We start from the raw sequence: 22,546 nt of genomic DNA, 5'->3' as shown, positions 1-22,546 counted from the left end.
TAGTGTAGTTGCTTAATATTTTGTTGGGAGCTGTCCAGAGTGGCTGGGGCAACCCAGTCAGACGGGGAGCAGTTGTTGTTGTTGTTGTTGTTGTTGTTAGATTGTTAGACTCATAGCTGGTTCAAATCCCCACTCAGCCATGAGAAATGTAGTAGCACTAGTACTAGTTAAAACAACAATAACTGCAAAAAAGGGGCAGGTAAATATATTCATGGTGGATAAATTCAGATGCGCAAAAAAGAGAGAGCTGTGTTTCCTGTTTTTCTTATCTGGATTGTGAAATAAATTACGGCTCTGAGATCATGAAATCCTTTTTTTGCAAACTGAAATGAAAGACAGAGGAGGGGAGAAATGAAAGGAAGCAACAGCACAGTTCAAAGAAGCATTCATTTGTGGCTCTGTGTTACAAGCAGTGTGCTGTGAAGAGTAATACTGTGGCCCACCTTTCTTGTGCGGCACGGAGCTTGTTAGTGAAGGTGGGGAAAATATTTTGACAGCAATCTGAAAAAGGTTTACAGTACTTGAGAGCTTGAATTCAGGAAGAGGCAGGGGGAGACAATGAGAGTATTAACCACGAGTCACAGCAGTGGGTGTCACACATTTAATTTGCGAGGAAAGCTGCTAGGGAATACATTCCCGAGCTACAGAATTCATTTCAGAGAGATTCTGGTGTTCGGTTCCTCCTGACACTTCAATATTATTTGGGCAGATAATTCTGTTGAGGTTTCTGTTTCAGAAATCTGGAGCAACAAAGCATGGACAGAGCTACAGCGTTCTTTCAACAGGTAGGTAAAAGGTTAAGTCCAGTCAAAGGCGACTATTGGGTTGCGGTGCTCATCTTGCTTTTCAGGTTGAAGGAGCTGGCGTTTGTCCACAGACTGCTTTCCAGGTCATGTGGCCAACATGACTAAACCGCTTCTGGTGCAATGGAATGCCATGATGGAAAACAGAGCGCACAGAAACGTTTACCTTCCTGCTACAGTGGTACCTATTTATCTACTTGCACTGGCGTGCTTTCAAACTGCTAGGCCAGCAGGAGCTGGGACAGAGCAACGGGAGCTCACTCCATCGTGGGGATTTGAAACGCCGACCTTCCGATCGGCAAGCCCAAGAGGCTCAGTGGTTTAGACCACAGCGCCACCTGTGTCCCTTTCAACAAATACCAGTCAACTGAGGGCAGAGCTAGGGTGTGATGCTTGATGCAAGACTGCGACCAAAAATGGCAGCTCATTTTGTTTATTCAACAAAATTTATATACCACTTCCTAGAGCAAGCAGTTTACGTCAGTCTGAAACAGTAATTAAAGACGAGTTCCATAGGAAGAAGAAATCAAGTAAAAAACCCAGTAAATATAAAACACTTTTACTTCCAAAGCCCACACATCTAGTTTACATGCTGAAATTACATGCCTGGGTAGACTTTCTGGAACAACCCAGTTTGAAGGAAACGCCCAAAATAATATAGTTAATATAAATAGTTCCCCTCCCCGCACAAGCCAATAACATTTAATCTGATTTTTCAGTGTTATTTCTGCTGCTTTTGGTTGTCTTTTCACCGCCCCACATGAAGCACAATGGAAACAACATGAAGTTTGGTTGTAGCCCCATTTGAATTGTCATATCTTGTAAGCCCACTGGAGAATGTGTGCAGCCAATGAAGAAGCTTATATTTTGAAATCGGATCCTAAGACAGAAAATGGGGAACCTGTGCCCCTTCAGATGTTGCCAAACCACAACTCCCACCATCCTTGACCTTTGCCATGCTGGCTGGGGGTGTTCAGTGTCCTATATCAGGAGGGCCACAGCTTGCCTTTCCCTTTCCTACGATGCGGGATTTGGGGATGCTCCTTTTTGGTCTTGTTTCCAAGCTCTTTGTCACAACAGGATTTCCCAGCGAATAGACTTGGAAGTGGAGACTTGTGGTTTGGCACAAAGCTCAGGAAGTAGGCAGCACAGGCGTTCCCATATCCAGACCTACTTTGGAAAGGGTGTTTCCCTGACAACTCCCACCCCCTGCAGACATACAATTTCCATTCTGAATTTTCAGTAAGCCAGCTTTCCTTAACTTTGATGTACTATGACACTCCCCATCTTGCTCAACCTCTTTCCAGATCCCTTTCCTAAGATCTCCCTCTGTGGTGGCCCCACAGCCACCCCAGTTGCATTAAATGGATGGGAAGCAGCTTTGAAGTGAGGGACAGGTCTCCAATCAAGACCCGTATAACTAGATGATGCACTAAATATGTGATTGTATTTAAAGTAGGGATGCAGGTGGCGCTGTGGTCTAAACCACTGAGACTCTTGGGCTTGCCAATTGGAAGGTTGGCAGTTCGAATCTGCACGATGGTGGTGAGTTCCCTTTGCTCTGTCCCAGCTCCTGCCAACCTAGCAGTTCGAAAGCACGTCAAAGTGCAAGTAGATAAATAGGTACCACTGTGGCAGGAAGGTAAACGGCATTTCCATGCACTCTGGTTTCCGTCACGATGTTCTGCTGTGCCAGAAGTGGTTTAGTCATGCTGGCCACATGACCCGGAAAGCTGTCTGTGGACGAACGCCGGTTCCCTCAGCCTGAAACCCCATAGTCACCTTTGATTGGATTTAACCATCCAAGGGCCCTTTACCTTTTTTTACCTTTTGCATTTAAAATATCTAATTTTATTCCTGTTAATAATTGCTCTGGATGCATGGGTGGTCATAACTGGGGCTATGGGGAGGTCGAGTTAACCCTTTCCCCCCTGCTGTAATCCTGACAAAGATCTCATCCCTGAAGCTGCTCTTCCCTTTGATGGAAAGCTCTATTGGCAGCAATAACGTCTTCTCTTTTGGGGCAAATAGGATCTTCAGAAGGGGTGATTTTTGGCGGGAAAACAGCAGGTGGTGGGGCGAAGAGGGGGAATTAACTCTGTGTGGTGTGGTCTCAGATTTATTCCTCACCCCCTGCCTCAAAGCTGTTAATCTAAAAGGGAATCAAGAAACATTCAATGCAGCCATGACATTTAATGTATTATCTCGTATGTCCTGCACTTGAGTCTTTCAACTTGTATTGTGCAGGAGGAATTAAATTACTGCTAAATCTCCAAGGAACTGCCCACATCTAGGGTGATTCACATTTTGAGCACCATTGAAGTTATCCTTGAAATATAGCAACTTTTCCCCTGGGAATCACTCTCTAATTTATATATTCTCCCACCTGGGAAGATTTGTTTTCTTTTACCTTTTATTCATGTCAGTTAAATCCTTATTGCTTGTTCCCAGCTGCAAAATTGTGCTTTTGCTACCAGCAGCACAAACGTTTGTGCACGTCTGGTGCTATTTCTTGCGAGCGAGTCTGTGAATTCAGCCTGCGATACCAGCAGATGGTGAATCCCTCCAGCAGTTTAGTTTCTAGGTCCAGCTGTCTTTTGATTCACTTTGCACTGCATTTCAATATATGTTAAATAATGCTCCGAGTTAAACAATGAAAGAACTGTAATATTTGCAATCATAGCCATTCATAGTGTGCTACACCTGGATCAGGGAGACCTGGGTTCAAGTTGTCTCATCCATGGTGCTCAGAGCTGCACAATTGGGGGGGGGGCAGTTTTTGCTGGGTTGTACCATTCCAGCGGACAAGTGGAAGGATCCATGTTTGAAATCTTCAGCATATTAAAGACTGTGATGCCACACCTCTGCATGTACAAAACAAATCCTTGCAGGGACAAGGATGAATGGAAACTCTCTTTGATGGTATGTTAGCATAGCTGCCAAGTCTCCCGTTTTTCCCGGGAAATCCCCGTTTTTCCAGTTTCCAGCTGGGAACTGGGTGGAGCATGCTCAGAAGCGACTTTTGATGCTGCTCTGCCTAGTTCCAAAATGGCTGCAGTGCGACTTCTGGCGCGACGGCCATTTTGGAACTGGGCAAAGCAGCATCAAAAGTCACTTCTGAGCATGCTCCGCCCAGTTCCAAAATGGCGGCAGCGCTACTTCCGGTCTGCTATTTCCGGCCTGGTCCCTTATTTCTTTGACAGCAACTTGGCAGGTATGTATGTTAGTTTTGTATGCTTAGGAAGGTTTTCGTTGCACATTCGACCATATAATTACCCCCCTTAACAATCTGAAATTGCCAAGTTTGTTACGACCAGCTCAGGGATATCTTCCAAAGTGCTGGTGCTTCTCTTAACCATGTCCTGTGGGCCAGTAGCTCAAAGACTACAGAGTTCTGAAAATAACAGCCTATTGAACATATATTTCTAGTGTTCAGGACTTTAACAAAATTTCAGAGGTGGGAGGCAGCATTTGAAAGCACACCAAGATGGAGATATATTTTGGCCACAAGAGTGCAAATAAAACGACAAATGCTTTCTGCTCAGCTTTTGATATGGACACAGTCTTGCTGTTTTTTTCTAACCAATTGCGTACCTGGTCTTGTATGTACCTTTTTTGAAACCAAAGAAAAGAGGAAATAAGTGGGGACAATGGAAGGGGAGACGTCAGTTCTATGGATCTCTGCAGATAACATAATATCTCAAATCACACTAATGAAGGCATAGGTGATTCAAAACAGGGCGCCTCAGGAGGACGAGATGAGATGCCAGACCACTTGACTTGAATTCAGACTGTTTCAGCTGGCTTTCTACGGATGTTGTTTATTTTCCAATAACTGTCCCGAAGTGAGTGGCGATGCTTCTGTAAGCCCCCACCCTTCTCTGTTTGCTTTCTTGTTGTCATGAGAATAGTACAGTATATATATTTTAAGCGCTTCCATTTCTCTAATTAACACACACTTGGCAAATGACTGGTTAGAGGCAAACTAAAATAAAGAGGTGTGGGAGAGCTGAAAGGAAAAGGTTATCTCTACAGCTCTTGATGGTATCAGAAAATGAAACACAGGAATAACAAGAAAGCTTCCTGATAATTCTTTCCAGCTTTTAAGGGGCGGGGGGAGAGAACTAAAACAAATATGAGTGTTGCCCTAAGCTAGCTAAAATTTTATACCCATGAAATAACAGCCGTGCCTCAGAACAAAGGTATGCTCTGGCAGGAGAAAAGGTAATGTGGAAAGCCTGCTATGTTTTCCTTCCAGTGGTGGGTTTGGGGAGGAGGTGAACAGCTTGTTGAAAATGACCACATTTGGTGGTGTGTGCCTGATAATGATGGCCAGTGAAATGCTGGATGGCTGTCAGCTCAGTATTTCTGTTGTATATGCAGAGTCCAATCTGCCGTCCAGCTGGAATGGATTGCTCAGCTCATGTCAATCTCAGCGGGCAGCCTCAGAAGAGTGATGCTGCTAAGATGATAAAATCAGAGAGCTGGTGTGGTGTGTGCATGGTCTTGGATTTGAGCAGGAAAAGAGCCAGATTCGAACTCTATTCAGCCATAAATCTCACAGGATGATTTTGGTCTGGTCACTGTCCATCCGCAATAAATTGGGAAACACCTGGGTTCCTTGGAGAAAGGGCAAGACGGAGGTATAACAAATAAAATGCATCTTAAGTTAGAAGACACTGTCATCGTTGCATTGTCCTTGCCACCCTTTCATCTCCTTAGCTATGTGGGTTTTTTTTGGGGGGGGGGGAAGTTGTCAATGACATCACGATGGTACACCTCATATGACAACACCTTGGACATTCATAAACAAAATCATGTGGATCAACGCAGCCTTTGGGATGATACAGCAGGTTTAGCAAATGAAGCCAAAGGCAACGGGAGCAGAGAAAAGGGGGAAAGATGCAATAGCCAGATGAACTAGGGGACACCAAACAGCGTCGAAACAGCACGTGCTTGGTGACGTGAGAATTTTTCTGTAATTTGTCTGTAATGCATGTGCTACTTGAATTGAATATTGAAACTGGAGAATATTTGGCACAGCTCTGACATGAAATATGTGGAATACATGTGCATAGATTTGCACGCTGCATCCTCTCCAGCTTTAGATGGAATGTACATATTTAAAAGTGTACATATGCACAGTGATATGCACAGCAGGGAAGTCTACTTCAGAACCTGAGGATCAGCTTTAATATTTCTTTTTGCAATATAGTCTTCTTCTGCTTGCCACTCAGTATGTATTCATGCACATTCTGAGTTGGCTGCCTCCCTGTAGGTCCAGCTGTACTTTCCGGATTGCAGTTATCCTTGATTGAGCATTGCTTAGCTCTGTCTACCTGAGGCACAGGGAAGCCCCTTTTAAATTCATGGACCTCATTCCTTTCTGGACAACTTTCTGGGATCACATGCCAGTGTTGATGGGCCGAGGGGGGGGGGGGCAGAGGCAGAATTGGGTAGCACAACAAATGTAAATTTTACCTTGTAAAAGGTAAAGGTAAAGGACCCCTGACAGTTAAGTCCAGTCGCGAACGACTCTGGGGTTGCGGCGCTCAGTCATCTTGCTTTACTGGCCGAGGGAGCCAACATTTGTCTGCAGACAGTTTTTCCGGGTCACGTGGCCAGCATGACTAAGCCACTGCTGGCAAAACCAGCGCAGCTCATGGAAACACTGTTTACCTTCTCGCCGGAGCGGTGCCTATTTATCTACTTGCACTTTGATGTGCTTTCAAACTGCTAGGTTGGCAGGAGCTGGGACTGAGCAATGGGAGCTCACCCCGTCGCGGGGATTCGACCTTCTGATCGGCAAGCCCTAGGCTCAGGGGTTTAGACCACAGTGCCACCCGTGTCCCTTTACCTTGTAGAACCAGCTAATTTATACATATACTCACATACATACACTCCTGGTTTGGAGGCAGGATTCTAGCTAACTTCAGGCTAGAATTCAGTAGCTATATTTTGGTACAGCCAGCCAGCTGTTAAATTGCGTGATATGGGCAGCGGTAGAAAGGAGCCGAACGAGATAGCCACTGAGGCCAGTTCAGCCCTCTCTAATATCTGTGATTCCAAGAGCTGTTTGACATTTGCCCTGTATGGGCAGCGGTGCATGCTGCTTTATCACAATTTGCCTGGTGGATGAGTAAAGGCTCCCTGATGAGAGCATCACCATTAGAGAATCACAAAGTTGTCAACTAGAAAGCCAGCCACTTCGAAAACCCCAGCAGCTCTCTGTGAACTGATGGTATTACTCTTGCCCAGGCATCCCCAAACTGCGGCCATCCAGATGTTTTGGCCTACAACTCCCATGATTCCTAGCTAAGAGGACCAGTGGTCAGGGATGATGGGAATTGTAGTCCAAAACATCTGGAGGGCCGAAGTCTGGGGATGTCTGCTCTTGCCAGTGCAACCCTCTTTACTGAGGACAAACGTGCCAAATCTGTGTGGTGTGGTGTTTAAATTGAGGTGGTAACCATCAGTAAAAGGAGATACTCTATAAGCACTGCCAGCCCTTCCATTTGCATATTCAGAGAATGCCAGAAAGGCAGAGACGTGAAACCTTACCTATGCAAACAGAGCTCTTATTTCCAGTATGATTCTCTTTGGCACATTGTATTAGAATGGCAGGGGGTTGGACTGGATGGCCCTTGTCGTCTCTTCCAACTCTATGATTCTATCTAATGGTGCCACTTCAGACAATGTCACATGGGGGTTCTGTCTATCAGCCTGTGTCTCCCTGCCTTCCTTGCAAATGTGTAACCAGAATTACACAGATCTAGGTACTTCTTGTGCAATTCTGGAATCTTTAACAATTGACTGCCTTGGCGCCTCTTCATCTAGCAATTGTCTATTTACATGCCATGATGAAGACTGGCTGTTGTCTTTCCTTCCTGAAGACAAAAACCCAATTTGAACTAATCATGTGCTTCATACTACAATGCTGTAATTTACATATGTACATAGCACTTTCCCAGAGGCTCCAAAATGTTTGCCTGATACTGTAGATTCATCATTTGGACATTTAAAAATCCCTCAATCTCACAATGCTCTTCCACAATTTATATTATACCTCCAGATGTTGTTGAAATGAAATGCCAACAATAGCCCCACCACAGCATGGTCTGTGGTAAGGGATGGTGGAACAACATCTGGAGGTCACAAGTTCCCCATCCCTCTCTTAAAAACTAAGCCATTTGATGCATTATAAGATTTTATATGAAACAGCCTGCTTCACCTGGCTGCCTTTATTTAATGGACTATGCATATGTTTCCAGACCTCTAGGGCAGGCTTCCTCAAACTCGGCCCTCCAGATGTTTGAGACTACAATTCCCATCATCCCTGACCACTGGTTCTGCTAGCTAGGGATCATGGGAGTTGTAGGCCAAAAACATCTGGAGGGCCGAGTTTGAGGAAGCCTGCTCTAGGGAATACCGGTACTAGTTGCTTGATACAGTTTTTTGCTCTGTTTTGGGCAGGCATTATTAGTCGCCAGGAGGCAGAAGAGCTGCTGATGAACAAGTCTGAGGGAGCATTCCTAGTGCGGGTTAGTGAGAAAATCTGGGGATATGCCCTGTCCTATCGCCATCAGAGTGGATTCAAACATTTTCTGGTGGATGCTTCCGGAGACTTCTACAGCTTCTTAGGGGTGGATCCCAACCGACATGCCACACTTACAGACCTTATCGATTTCCACAAGGTATTTACTTGCTACATGCACAGAATATGAAAAACTGAACTCGATTGATGAATATTTCAAAAGGAAGAAGCAGTGTGAGCCTGCATCTTATACAGAATTAGTCTTTACAGACAGGGCTGGCTCCAGGTTTGGGGAGTGAAGGCCAGCCCTGGGCATGGTGACTGTGGTGGAGGATTATCTGAAGTACCAGATGGCTGAGTCTAGCTACCATTTTCATTTCCCATAATGCCTCAATGGTGTTGTGTCAAGGGCATTGTGGGAAATCAGTACAGCAGTTGGATTCAACTGTCCAGAGCTGGTCCAAGTGCTGACACCCCCCCCCCCCGAAAACACACACACATACACACACACTTTTGACTGCAGGTTCTACATACTAGGGAGAAATGCATATAAATGCCTATGAAAGGGAAAATAAAATGCAAAAACAACCATTCTATTAAGGGAAATTGTTTGTAAAAATGTGTATATTTTGGGTAAATATGCACTAAACTGTTGACAAATGTAGCACAGCACAACCCATGCAGCTCCTATCACTTGGGAGCATGTGAAATGGGGGAACAAGCTTAATACTTTCACAGTCTCCATATACATACTAAATCAGACTATTGGCTCATTCTCAGCTGCTTCCCAGTTCCTCTCCTCAAAGTTTTGCTCAGCCCTGTTACCTGTGTGCCTTTTAACTGGAGCTGTGGGGGCCTGAGTCAGAGGCTTTGTGAATGCAAAGCACATAGTCAGGCAGTGTAGATAGAGCTATTTTTCATTCTGATGTAATGCTTCTGGGAGAGAGAAGATGGGGAACTGGTAGTATACATGATATAGCAAGGGACCTGTGTATTTTGTGCAAAAATGGGGAGGGGAAGAGCCCATCCTTATCCAAGTTCTGTGCCAAGGCAATCCGAGTCCCATATCAGGAAAAGCTCAGCTCATCAAAAAAGATGACGCAAGTTTATTGACTTTGTGTGATTTCTTTATTTCCCCATAATTTATTATTTGGCATTCTTTCCCTCTTCATTAGCAAGCAGGGGCAATAACCTTTACCCTACACCCAAAGGTTGGTAGTCTCAGTTAGACACCCTCCTTTGATTTCTGAGAACCCAACTAGATATGTGTTTGTTTGTTTGTTTTTTAAAAGACTAACCAACCAATCAAGGGTTGGGGAGGCGTGTCTCCCCATTCAGAACCAGTCTTCCCTATGTGCCATGTATTTGAAATGGGAGGAAAGCTGACACAGGCACCGTTGGAAACTTTGCTTCCATTGCAAATAGCAGGCTTCTGGTTTGTGGTTCCAGTTTGTGCCACTGCAGATGTAAACGGTTAAAGCTCTCTTTCCCCTACACCTGTTTTTGCGGTGGAAGGGATGGGTCACTTGCACTAGCAATTGGTTTTATTTGTTTGTTTGTTTTAAATTGCAATGACATCACTGTCAGCTTGGCCCTAAAATTTCAGCTGGTGTTGCCCACATACTGACAAGCTTATGTTTGCAGCCACAAAAGCTAGAACAAAGATGGGAAGGCTGGGACCCTCCTGGTACTGTCAGCTCCATTCAGCCTGGGCATTGCTCGGGGATGATGGGAGTTGCAGTCCAACAACATCTGAAGGGTCATGGGTCTAGAATCTTGCACTAAAAAGACCATAAAATAAGATAAAATAAAATAAAATACAGCTGAGATAGTCAGGAAGCTGATTATGGACCTAGTCTCACTTTCTGCAAGCTTACAGATAGGGATGCGCAAATCTACCAATTTTGGTTTATCTAAGTTTCTCATTTTTCCAATAATTTTTCCAATCTGCAATTTTTTTTTAAGTTCTCATGAAAATTGACCAGTGTGAATTTCTCCAAATGTACACATCTTTGTATGCAATCTTGCCTAATTCATATTTTTGCAAAGCAGTTTACCTTAAATTAATGCATTTTGGTATGCCATTTTCACTAATGTATGCATTTCTATGCACAATTTACCGTAGTATACAATTTTTTTTTACTCCATCTTGGCTGACAAGCTGAATTGCAAAATTCAGAGAAGTGTGAATTTCAAAAGAGAACAGTTGTTCAAGTTTGAGTATTGCTTCGAAAAGTGCATATTAGGTGGGCTAACCCTTAAAAAGGAAATCAGCCCTGAGTGCTCCCTGGAAGGACAGATCGTGAAGCTGAGGCTCCAATACTTTGGCCACCTCATGAGAAGAGAAGAATCCTTGGAAAAGACCCTGATGTTGGGAAAGATTGAGGGCACTAGGAGAAGGGGAAGACAGAGGACAAGATGGTTGGACAGTGTTCTCGAAGCTACGAACATGAGTTTGACCAAACTGCGGGAGGCAGTGCAAGACAGGAGTGCCTGGCATGCTATGGTCCATGGGGTCACGAAGAGTCGGACACGACTAAACAACAACAACAAACCCTTAAAAAGGGAACTGAATTGCCTGTCTCGCCCACTGCTACTTGCAGAAACATAGCATGCACACAACCTAGAGCATAGTCACAGAACCAGTGACAAAAAGTCCTACAAACGTCACATCCAGGGACTGCGGCAACTTCAGTCTCTACCTTCTTTCCCTAGAGTCAGGCTTGCACAAAAACTTTTGTCTTTCTTTTCCTCCCAGCTTGCTCATCATAGGCAATAAGAGCACAAGAAAAGCCCATCCATCTAGGGAGGAAGCACAGGGACACCTGTCAAAAGCAAAACGTCCATTAGCCTCTGACATTCAAAATAAAATAGATTGGGATGTCCCCCGATGAGAAAAATCAATGGCTGCAGCTATGACAAGCTTGTTAGAGGACTTGCTTGGCCCCTGAAGTGAGCAGGCAAGTCTCGCTTAATTGTCTGTGGTCAAATGGGAAAGAGATTTAACAGCGCCGTCTTGGGATGTTGCCCCTTCCTTATCTCCCCAGCCACTAACTCCGGTGCCTTTTTCATCTGAGTGCACTCAGTGCAAAGATAAATACAGGAAAAAAAGTCAGAGCCAGCTGTGGTAATGGCAGAAAAATGCAATGGTATACAGGCACCAGCCAGTCTACCTGCTATTATTGAATCTCATATATATATACAGAGAGAGAGAGAGAGAGAGAGAGAGAGAGAGAGAGAGAGAGAGAGAGAGAGAGAGAGAGTTTATAAAGTCCCAAAAGTCTAGTTCATGTACATTTAAACACAATGCAGAAAATGCTACAGGTAGCCCTCCTGAACCAATAATGTGCAGGTTTGTAGATACATTAGTTTTGTATGTAGATATCCTTCAGGTGTGTGCTAAAAGCACTTTGCAGAAGCAGGGTTGTGGTTAGGGTCATCATTGGCTGTGTACACACACTTAAAGCAGATTCGCCCACCACCTAGAACAGGCATCCCCAAACTGCGGCCCTCCAGATGTTTTGGCCTACAACTCCCATGATCCCTAGCTAAGAGGACCAGTGGTCAGGGATGATGGGAATTGTAGTCCAAAACATCTGGAGGGCCGGAGTTTGGGAATGCCTGACCTAGAATGTTAGGAGTGCTGGGAACTGTAGCACTACGAGAGGTATACTACATTTCCCCAGATTCTTTGGAGGAAAGATGTTCTTGAAATGTATAGTGTGTATGCAGCCATTGCCGGAACCGAGAGACTCCACTACTTTGCCTGCCTCAGATCTACAGTCCAGAGTTCCGTGGGGAGAGGGAATGGCTCTTAAACCAGTTTGTAAGTGGTGCAAATGCATGCCCCCAGTCCCTTATGCCTGTTTTAGATATGTAAAGAGCAAATGATTGTGTTTCCGGCAACCCACCACCACCACAAGACTGGGGTAGGGGAAGGAATGTTACCCTTTAGTCTTCCTCAGCACCTGGAAGAGCACTTTATTTCCTGATGTCATTGCTGAGTGCCACAGCATGAAGATCAGGAGATTAATCTGTGGGGACTAGTTACAGGTAGGTAGCCGTGTTGGTCTGAGTCGAAGCAAAATAAAAAAATTCCTTCAGTAGCACCTTAAAGACCAACTAAGTTTATATTTTGGTATGAGCTTTCGTGTGCATGCAGGGTGTATCTGAAGAAGTGTGCATGCACACGAAAGCTCATACCAAAATATAAACTTAGTTGGTCTTTAAGGTGCTACTGTGGGGACTAGCAAGACATTTTCTGTGGCTTGTCCTTCCAGAGGTGGCCTGTGGACTAGCCAGGCCTGTTGCAGAGACATATCTTCACTATGGAGCCAAGCAAGGGATCCATATTACACCAGGCAGCTGTGATCATTGTGCCAGGGTCAAGAGTGGCTCTTCCAGGCCCATACAATTACATACACAATGTATTTGTATAACTTCACTCCAGTTATCCAGAAACTACGCTAGTGAAGAAGGAACTCTTTTACAAGACCCTTGGCATCCTAACATAGGATTGCCTCTTTCTCCATGAAAGTCAATTTTGCTACTGATTTCAATAGGCTGCACCATTTTGTCTTTGGTTTTCCAGGGCCAGATTTAGGTTTGATGAGGCCCTAAGCTACTGAAGGTAATGGGGCCCTTTATATGTCCAGCTGTCCTTTGTTGACAATTTGTCGGTGTTTTTTTGAGTTGAATATATGCTACATGGTAATTTGTGGATGTAATAGGTATTTGAAGCCATTTGCACATAACAAAATATGTATTTTATCAAAGTACGTCCAGTTTTTTCCCCTGTAAATTTTTTGGGGGCCTCCAAGAGAGTGGGGCCCTAAGCTATAGCTTGTTTAGCTTATATGTAAATCCGGCACTGGTTTTTTTTCCTGATCTCTGGCTTTGGTTGTGTGTGCATGCACAATATATATTTGAACAAAACAAACTATACCCCCCCCTCCTGTGCGCATACACACAGACACAAAACCTTTTCAGTTCCCTTGAGGCATCTTAATGTACCAGACATGGCAAAAAGTGAATCGTCAATGAGTAATGGCCTGTAAGCTAGGGCTGTCGAAAATAAATTCATTTTAGAAATGCTTCAGATGATTGCTGTTTATGTATAAGCATCAGATGATCCAGATACAAGTGATTCAATTGCAAACAGGCAGCAGGCAAGGGAACATGCATTTAAAAGGAGGCAGGGCCGGCAGAGGGTGGGAAGGAAGAAACTCATATGCAAGGCAAAGATGAACAGGAATGGGTGAATAATACATCCTTCGACTTCTGCATGATTAGACAGTGCCACATCCTAGATGGAGAAAGATAATAGCTGCTATTTCCAGGCTGAAAATGAACAATGGTAAGTATGTACATGAGCGTCAGCAAGTCTGTTCTTTTTGAGCTGAGCTGGAATAATTCATCATCCTAGCCGTGGTCCCACCTGCATCCCATGTTTATTTGTTTAGCATGGAGGTAATGAGGTTTTCACGTGAACCTTGGGAGCTGTGCTACATGATTAGCAGGCCATTAATGACACAGCCCTTGCTTAACCGCAGCACCTCCAACTGCAGGTGAGGGATTAAATGCTCGAATGGCCCCTCATCTCAAAAATGACAAAAACATAAAACTCGCCAGTTAAGCTTTCTCCCCCAACATGCTAGCTCTGCGTGTGTAGAGAGAGCTTTTTTTATCATCTATCCTAATATCGGAGTGCATTTGAACACCCAGTTGCTATGTCAGAAATAGTTCGCTGCAGTTATAGATACATTATATCAGTCTGCCGATCATGGGGCTGTGAGTCTGCGCATTCACTCTTTCGAAACAAATCCCTTGCTAAGCTGTTAGAAGGCAGAACAGGGTGATTAATCGCAAAGATCTCCCTCTCCCCCCCCACACACATATTAAACACCATGCTAATATGTCTCCTGTCAACTGGTTCAATATGAACCATCAAAACAATTAAAACATCTTACAGCATGAACCTAGATGTGCTTATGGGACTTCATAAGTGTATAGTAAGCCATATAGTCATGTTCAACGTGATTATTTTTCACACTGATGATGCAATTTACTGTATTTTCTCTTTTCTAGGAAGAAATAATCACATCCTCTGGTGGAGAGTTGCTTCTGGAGCCTTGCAGACAAACAAAGAACCCACCTGATTATAGCCCTTTATTTGAATGACTGTGGAGACTATAGTCAATATTTATGGAGAACAGAAATAATTAGGGAGATGACTCCACCTTGAGATATAAGATAGCAGCTTATCACCAGCTAATGAATGGCAAATGTTAACCAAGAAAATGTCTTATGTAGGCAATCCAATTTTTAATTCGCAGCCATTATTAATCTTCTTAGCCATTTAAAACTGGAAGTGCGTGAAAACAATTCCTCAACAATTGTCCTTCAGAATAGGGTTAAACCATCAATGGCGATTAAAAATACCCCCCCCCCGCAAAATTTCCCTAATAGCTGTAGCAAAAGAGATGGTTGTTAATGGAACTTATTTAGCATATAGTGAGTTGTGAAATGGTAGCATTCAGGAGCTAGATGTATGCAACTGAAAAAGATGCAGATTAATGGTAAGGCTATGTAGAGATAGGTCTTTTCTAGTCTTAAAACTAGGCATGATGTTAGCAGCCCCATTAAACCTAGTCTTCCCAGGTATGCATAAAGTGGGGGGTGGGGTTTGATTTTTGTTGTTGTTTAGTCGTTTAGTCGTGTCCGACTCTTCGTGACCCCATGGACCATAGCACGCCAGGCACTCCTGTCTTGCACTGCCTCCCGTAGTTTGGTCAAACTCATGTTCGTAGCTTCGAGAACACTGTCCAACCATCTCGTCCTCTGTCGTCCCCTTCTCCTAGTGCCCTCAATCTTTCCCAACATCAGAGTCTTTTCCAAGGATTCTTCTCTTCTCATGAGGTGGCCAAAGTATTGGAGCCTCAGCTTCACGATCTGTCCTTCCAGGGAGCACTCAGGGCTGATTTCCTTAAGAATTGATAGGTTTGATCTTCTAGCAGTCCATGGGACTCTCAAGAGTCTCCTCCAGCACCATAATTCAAAAGCATCAATTCTTCGGCGATCAGCCTTCTTTATGGTCCAGCTCTCACTTCCATACATCACTACTGGGAAAACCATAGCTTTAACTATACGGACCTTTGTCGGCAAGGTGATGTCTCTGCTTTTTAAGATGCTGTCTAGGTTTGTCATTGCTTTTCTCCCAAGAAGCAGGCGTCTTTTAATTTCGTGACTGCTGTCACCATCTGCAGTGATCAAGGAGCCCAAGAAAGTAAAATCTCTCACTGCCTCCATTTCTTCCCCTTCTATTTGCCAGGAGGTGATGGGACCAGTGGCCATGATCTTGGTTTTTTTGATGTTGAGCTTCAGACCATATTTTGCGCTCTCCTCTTTCACCCTCATTAAAAGGTTCTTTAATTCCTCCTCACTTTCTGCCATCAAGGTTGTGTCATCTGCATATCTGAGGTTGTTGATATTTCTTCCTGCAATCTTAATTCCTGCTTGGGATTCATCTAGTCCAGCCTTTCGCATGATGAATTCTGCATATAAGTTAAATAAGCAGGGAGACAATATACAACCTTGTCGTACTCCTTTCCCAATTTTGAACCAATCAGTTGTTCCATATCCAGTTCTAACTGTAGCTTCTTGTCCCACATAGAGATTTCTCAGGAGACAGATGAGGTGATCAGGCACTCCCATTTCTTTAAGAACTTGCCATAGTTTGCTGTGGTCGACACAGTCAAAGGCTTTTGCATAGTCAATGAAGCAGAAGTAGACGTTTTTCTGGAACTCTCTAGCTTTCTCCATAATCCAGCGCATGTTTGCTATTTGGTCTCTGGTTCCTCTGCCCTTTCGAAATCCAGCTTGCACTTCTGGGAGTTCTCGGTCCACATACTGCCTAAGCCTGCCTTGTAGAATTTTAAGCATAACCTTGCTAGCGTGTGAAATGAGCGCAATTGTGCGGTAGTTGGAGCATTCTTTGGCACTGCCCTTCTTTGGAATTGGGATGTAGACTGATCTTCTCCAATCCTCTGGCCATTGCTGGGTTTTCCAAACTTGCTGGCATATTGGGTGTAGCACCTTAACAGCATCATCTTTTAAAATTTTAAATAGTTCAGCTGGAATATCATCACTTCCACTGGCTTTGTTATTAGCAGTGCTTTCTAAGGCCCATTTGACTTCACTCTCCAAGATGTCTGGCTCAAGGTCAGCAATCACACTACCTGGGGTGTACGAGACCTCCATATCTTCCTGGTATAATTCCTCTGTGTATTCTTGCCACCTCTTCTTGATGTCTTCTGCTTCTGTTAGGTCCTTACCACTTTTGTCCTTGATTATGGTAATCTTTGTACGAAATGTTCCTTTCATATCTCCAATTTTCTTGAACAGATCTCTGGTTTTCCCCATTCTATTGTTTTCCTCTATTTCTTTGCATTGCTCATTTAAGAAGACCCTCTTATCTCTCCTTGCTGTTTTTTGGAAATCTGCATTCAGTTTCCTGTATCTTTCCCTATCTCCCTTGCATTTTGCTTGCCTCCTCTCCTCCGCTATTTGTAAGGCCTCGTTGGACAGCCATTTTGCCTTCTTGCATTTCCTTTTCCTTGGGATGGTTTTCGTTGCTGCCTCCTGTATAATGTTACGAGCCTCCATCCATAGTTCTTCAGGCACTCTGTCCACCAAATCTAAATCCTTAAACCTGTTCCTCACTTCCACTGTGTATTCATAAGGGATTTGATTCAGATTGTATCTTACTGGCCCAGTGGTTTTTCCTACTTTCTTCAGTTTAAGCTGGAATTTTGCTATAAGAAGCTGATGATCTGAGTTACAGTCAGCTCCAGGTCTTGTTTTTGCTGACTGTATAGAGCTTCTCCATCTTTGGCTGCAGAGAATATAATCAATCTGATTTCGATGCTGCCCATTTGGTGATATCCATGTGTAGAGTCGTCTCTTGTGTTGTTGGAAGAGAGTGTTTGTGATGACCAGCTTGTTCTCTTGACAGAACTCTATTAGCCTTTGCCCTGCTTCATTTTGAACTCCAAGGCCAAACTTGCCAGTTGTTCCTTTTATCTCTTGATTCCCTACTTTAGCATTCCAATCCCCTGTAATGAGAAGAACATCCTTCTTTGGTGTCATTTCTAGAAGGTGTTGTAGGTCTTCATAGAATTAGTCAATTTCACTTTCTTCAGCACCGGTAGTTGGTGCATAAACTTGGATTACTGTGATGTTAAAAGGTCTGCCTTGGATTCGTGTCGAGATCATTCTGTCATTTTTGAGATTGCATCCCATTACAGCTTTTGCCACTCTTTTGTTGACTATGAGGGCCACTCCATTTCTTCTACAGGATTCTTTCCCACAGTAGTAGATATGATAGTCACCCGAACTGAATTCACCCATTCCCTTCCATTTTAGTTCACTGATGCCCAGGATGTCGATATTTATTCTTGTCATCTCATTTTTGACCACATCCAGCTTACCTCTATTCATGGTTCTTACATTCCAGGTTCCTATGCAATATTTTTCTTTACAGCATCGGACTTTCCTTTCGCTTCCAGGCATATCCGCAACTGAGCGTCCTTTCGGCTTTGGCCCAGCCGCTTCATCAGCTCTGAATCTACTTGTACTTGTCCTCCGCTCTTCCTCAGTAGCATGTTGGACGCCTTCCGACCTGAGGGGCTCATCTTCCAGCGTCATAACTTTTATATGCCTGTTGTCTTTGTCCATGGAGTTTTCTTGGCAGGGATACTGGAGTGGCTTGCCAGTTCCTTCTCCAGGTGGATCACGTTTAGTCACAACTCTCCACTATGACCTGTCCATCTTGGGTGGCCCTGCATGGCATAGCTCATAGCTTCTCTGAGTTATTCAAGCCCCTTCGCCACGACAAGGCATTGATCCATGAAGGGGGGGGGTTTGATTTTTATTTTTACCAAAAGGGGTGACTCAGTAAGGAGAGCAAAACCATCCTTGCACCCACCACTTTTCTGTCCATAACCTTTCTTCCAGCCAAGCTCAATTCTGGCATCACAGCTTGGTTGAAGAGAAAAGTATTGGGGGTGGAGTCAAAGGTAAGCTATGGGGAAGGGGTTAAGTACCTGGGGCAGCTCCTGGCTGAAACCAATGGGGCAGTGGCTGTCGCATGTGCCTTGAGCCTATACAGAGAGTGGAAAGGGAGACCGAGGTTTATACATTTCACAGTCCTTTAGCAGGGGTGTTGCAGCCATTAGACCCTCCTCCCCTTTCCTAGAATGGCTTCCTCACACTGCTTGCCTACCATCCCATTATAAAGAGGGATTTCCCTTTCAACAGGCCTTGACTTGTATGCAGGATTGAATTGTCGAGTGTAAAAGTGTACATATTGCCACCTGGCAAATATCGGAGGATAAAACATACCGATAAGTTGCACTCATTACCAACTTTTTATAAGGAACAATAAACACTTGTGAAACATCGGCATGTTATGGATATTTTTGCTTTTGTTTTTATTTAGCTAGGAAAATCTATTCCTTCTGTCCATCCATTTTCAATTATAAGCCTATATGGGCAACTGTACTCATGCATTTTTATATTTTGTACCAAGCCTCAGTTATGATGACAAATAACATTATGACTGTGTGATACTTTGGTGAGTTTTTCATTGGAATATGAAAGGATGTGATTTATTTCCATCTTCTCCCCTCCTCAGATCTACCCTATAAAAATTGTTAGAACAATCTGACTATTAAAAACTGAGAAAATAATAAAACTAAAACACTGGAAGCACAAATAGCGAGAAAGGATTGACGCTGCAGCCTAAAATATAGCAGAAAAAAGGGCTTTAGCTTGTTTTCTAAAAAGTCATCAGCAGGAGCTAACATTTGGACTTCCAAGGGAAGGCATTTGACAAGGGGTCACCACAAAGAAGACCCTGCTTCTGTCACATAACATAAATCTGGACAAGAAATGCACTTTCAGCAAAAACTCATTTGAGAATTTCAAAATCTGGGAACTGTTGGAGGAAAAGGCATTCTCTATATTTCTCCAGTTTCAGGCCATTTAGGGCAGGAATTGGAAATATGTGACCCTGGACTGCAAATTCCACCATCTCTGACTAGTGGCCATGTCTAGCATCAAGAGAGCTACTGGTTCACCATGACTGATTAGGTCTTAAATGCCAACACAAATACTTTCTATTTAGCCTAAATCAGGGACAAGGAACCCGTGGCCCTCCATATGTTGGACCATAATTCCCATCATCCTTGGGCTTTTTCTGTTTGAACTGGAAAACATACCCTACCTTAGGGTCTAAATAAAGGCCACCTAGGTGACCTGCATTAAACATAAAAGATAAAAATAACATTAAGAACAACAAAGCATCTCTTATACCAAAGCATTAAAAAAGAAGAAATAACAGCAAGATGTTAACAAAAACTGTAAAAGCACAATGAAAGGTGGACAAATCAAACCTCTGCTACTCTCAAGATCCCCCCCAAAATAAACAGACTTTGACCACCTTAAGCCACAGCTTGTATATGAATGCATATGAATTCCTCTCAGCCCCAGCCAGCATGGTCAATGATGAGAGATAATGGGAGTTGTAGTCCAGCAACACAGGGAGAATCAAAGGTTGTCCACCTGATTTAGAAATTTGACGGACAGCACCAGAGAAATTGGCATTGGGCTAAGAAACCAACTGGATGGCAGAGGATCTCCTTCAGACTTGATATTCCAGGCTTCCTGCAGCCAATCCTGGTTAATAATTAGGCATCTTCTGTATTCTGGATGCTCTTCAGAGATGGCTTCATGTAGAACACTTCCAGCAGGAAGAAACCAAAGGATACATGACAGTGACCGGATCGTTCTCCTTCAGGAGAGGGCAATCACTCAACCGAAGGCAGTGAAAGGCATCTCTACCAACAGATGCTTGTTGACGTGCCATGATCAGAGCAGAGGTCAAGAGTAACCCCCAAACTGAGAATAGTTTGCAGAAAGTTTGGTCTTCATCCCATCTTCTTTGCCATTTCCTAATGAACATATATGGGACAGCAGTGTGATTTTTCATTTGGTAATCCATTTTCATTTTCCCCCAGTCTGCATTTCATGCATGCCTCATATTTTAGGTTTTACCTGGCTTTAAAATAAATTCCTTGTAAGTTCTCTGGCAAATGAAATTACCGGCTGGAAAACTGCAATTTCATCTTGAGAGTTTTATTATGCTAATAAATGTCAGGATTCTCAAATAAAGGAATTGCTTTTTTTCCCAGCGTCCCAAAGAATTAATGAAAAACACTCAGCCAACTCATAGAGTACCAGAAAGGAAAACCTCGACAATATATAACCAGAAACAGCAGCCGTATAATAAAGTGGAACTTAACCGAAGATAAATTTCAAAGGAAACAAAAAGAGATCATAGCAGGGAAGAATTTAAAACAGCAGAAGTCTTACTTGGAAAAGATGTAGAGCCACTGCTAGTACTCTGGGGGTGGGGTGGGGAGCAAATTAGAAGGGGGTGCATTTTTACAAAGATTATATGTGTGTATTATTGAATCTGAGAAAACAAACAAGCCCTTAAAAGCTAAACAGTGTGTAGGAGGTAAACAGGGAGGAAAATGATTTTGCAAAGTTTTACCTGAGTTTACCAGAGACTTTGTGATACACTATATCTCACTGTGATATATATACACACACAGAGAGAAATGCACACAGTGCTTTTTGTGATGGTACTCACCTGTGCGGAATACCTTTCTTTCTTTCTTTCTTTCTTTCTTTCTTTCTTTCTTTCTTTCTTTCTTTCTTTCTTTCTTTCTTTCTTTCTTTCTTTCACTGCCATTGGCAGCCATTTTGTACTGGCGCCCACAGCACTTTTATCAATAATTAGTCTGCTTGAGAACCTTACAGCTTATGGCATCGGGAGGAGGACAAAGCTGAAAGCAGTCCTGAACAGATACAGAGCAACATTTTGTCGCCGGTCCCAGTTGTATACTCTACTGCCAACCTTTATCCCCAACCAGGAAGAAAACCACTTCCCCATGCCCCTTTATCATGTTGGTGAGTATAACTGCTAGTTCCACTTTCTCTCTGGGGTGGAAGGCTTTTGAAGATTTCATGGGAAAGTTACCCAGTTGCCCTAGTGTGGCTGCACTCCATGGATTTGCTTTGTGTTTGCCATAAATTTCAATAGAGCCTCAATGGGTCACAGATGTCAGAAGTTTGGTTTTTCAAACACAGAAGTTAGAGTTCATCACCAGGGCCCTGAAAGAATCAGCTGCAGTTCAGGAGGGATCCTTGTATAAATTCCACGCCCTTGCATTGAATTGTGTGCCTACCTGTCCATTGTTGTTTCATTTCCTTCATTGTCTGGGTTTACGATATTACGGCAATGGCCAACGCATCCATGTTCATAATTTACTACCCCAGCTATAGTTAGCATTGCATTCAAGGGGCTTTGCATTCTGTGGATTTCCATTAGGCGCCTCCCTGCCAAAAGATCTTGTCACTGAGATCTCTGGGAATTTATTACTAGACACCTTATGTAGTTTTATTTTTACAGGAAAACAGACCCCAGTCATAAAGGGAAATTTGTTAATTCTTATAGGCACAGACCACCCACTTCCAATTTTATGTGTGTAATACGGTAGGAAGCTCGTAAATATAAAAACCAGGGTTGCACCACTGACATGTACACTATTGAGATGTAACAAAAAAAAATTCCTTCCAGTAGCAGCTTAGAGACCAACTAAGTTTGTCATTGGTATGAGCTTTTATGTTCATGCACCCTGTGTTTTCAATATTTTGTTGGGAGCCACCCAGAGTGGATGGAGGCAAACCATTCAGATGGGCATCATATAAATACAACAAGAAGATGTTATTCTTAACTAGGCAAATGATGATTAGCAGCTCATCCATGTTTATGGCATCTTTTGTATCTGTGGGGCAAGACCTACTTGGACAAGGGAGTGAGGAGAAGCTCTGCACTTACGTAAATCATTTTTGGGTGGGTGGCTGTGTCGATGATTAATAGCTATTGAGCTTCATCAGCTAACCAGCCTATATAAAAGTCAGTTCTAGCATCTTATTTCCCCTACCTCCCACAGGCCAAATTTGACAGATGGGTGGGGCTGCTCACCTGTCAATCCTTAACATTACAATGACATCACCTGGTTGTTGGACTTCAAAACACAGTGCAAGGCTCTTTGTAAGCTGGCATGACACTTTAAAGTCC

At 43.5% G+C, this 22,546-nt stretch overlaps 1 protein-coding gene across 2 annotated transcripts in view; it reads left to right on the top strand.

Moving 5' to 3' along the window:
• The window catches only part of SH2D4B (SH2 domain containing 4B), a 78,042-nt gene extending 62,768 nt beyond the window's left edge, over positions 1-15,274 (top strand). The window contains exons 6-7 of one of the 2 annotated variants that reach the window (XR_009557634.1): positions 8,277-13,693; positions 14,425-15,274. Coding sequence is in view for 1 of the 2 variants with exons in the window: in XM_035137662.2 (XP_034993553.2) it covers positions 8,277-8,497; positions 14,425-14,517 (314 nt within the window). In the remaining variant the exon portion in view is untranslated. The remainder of the gene's footprint in view (positions 1-8,276; positions 13,694-14,424) is intronic. The other variant, XM_035137662.2, reaches the window with a different exon arrangement.
• The last annotated feature ends 7,272 nt before the right edge of the window (positions 15,275-22,546 follow it).

This window comes from Zootoca vivipara, chromosome 5 (assembly GCF_963506605.1).
Source record: "Zootoca vivipara chromosome 5, rZooViv1.1, whole genome shotgun sequence".
Classification (NCBI taxonomy): Eukaryota; Metazoa; Chordata; class Lepidosauria; order Squamata; family Lacertidae; genus Zootoca; species Zootoca vivipara.
The sequence above is the reverse complement of the archived record's forward strand: the minus strand, read 5'-3'. Positions and strand labels throughout refer to the sequence as shown.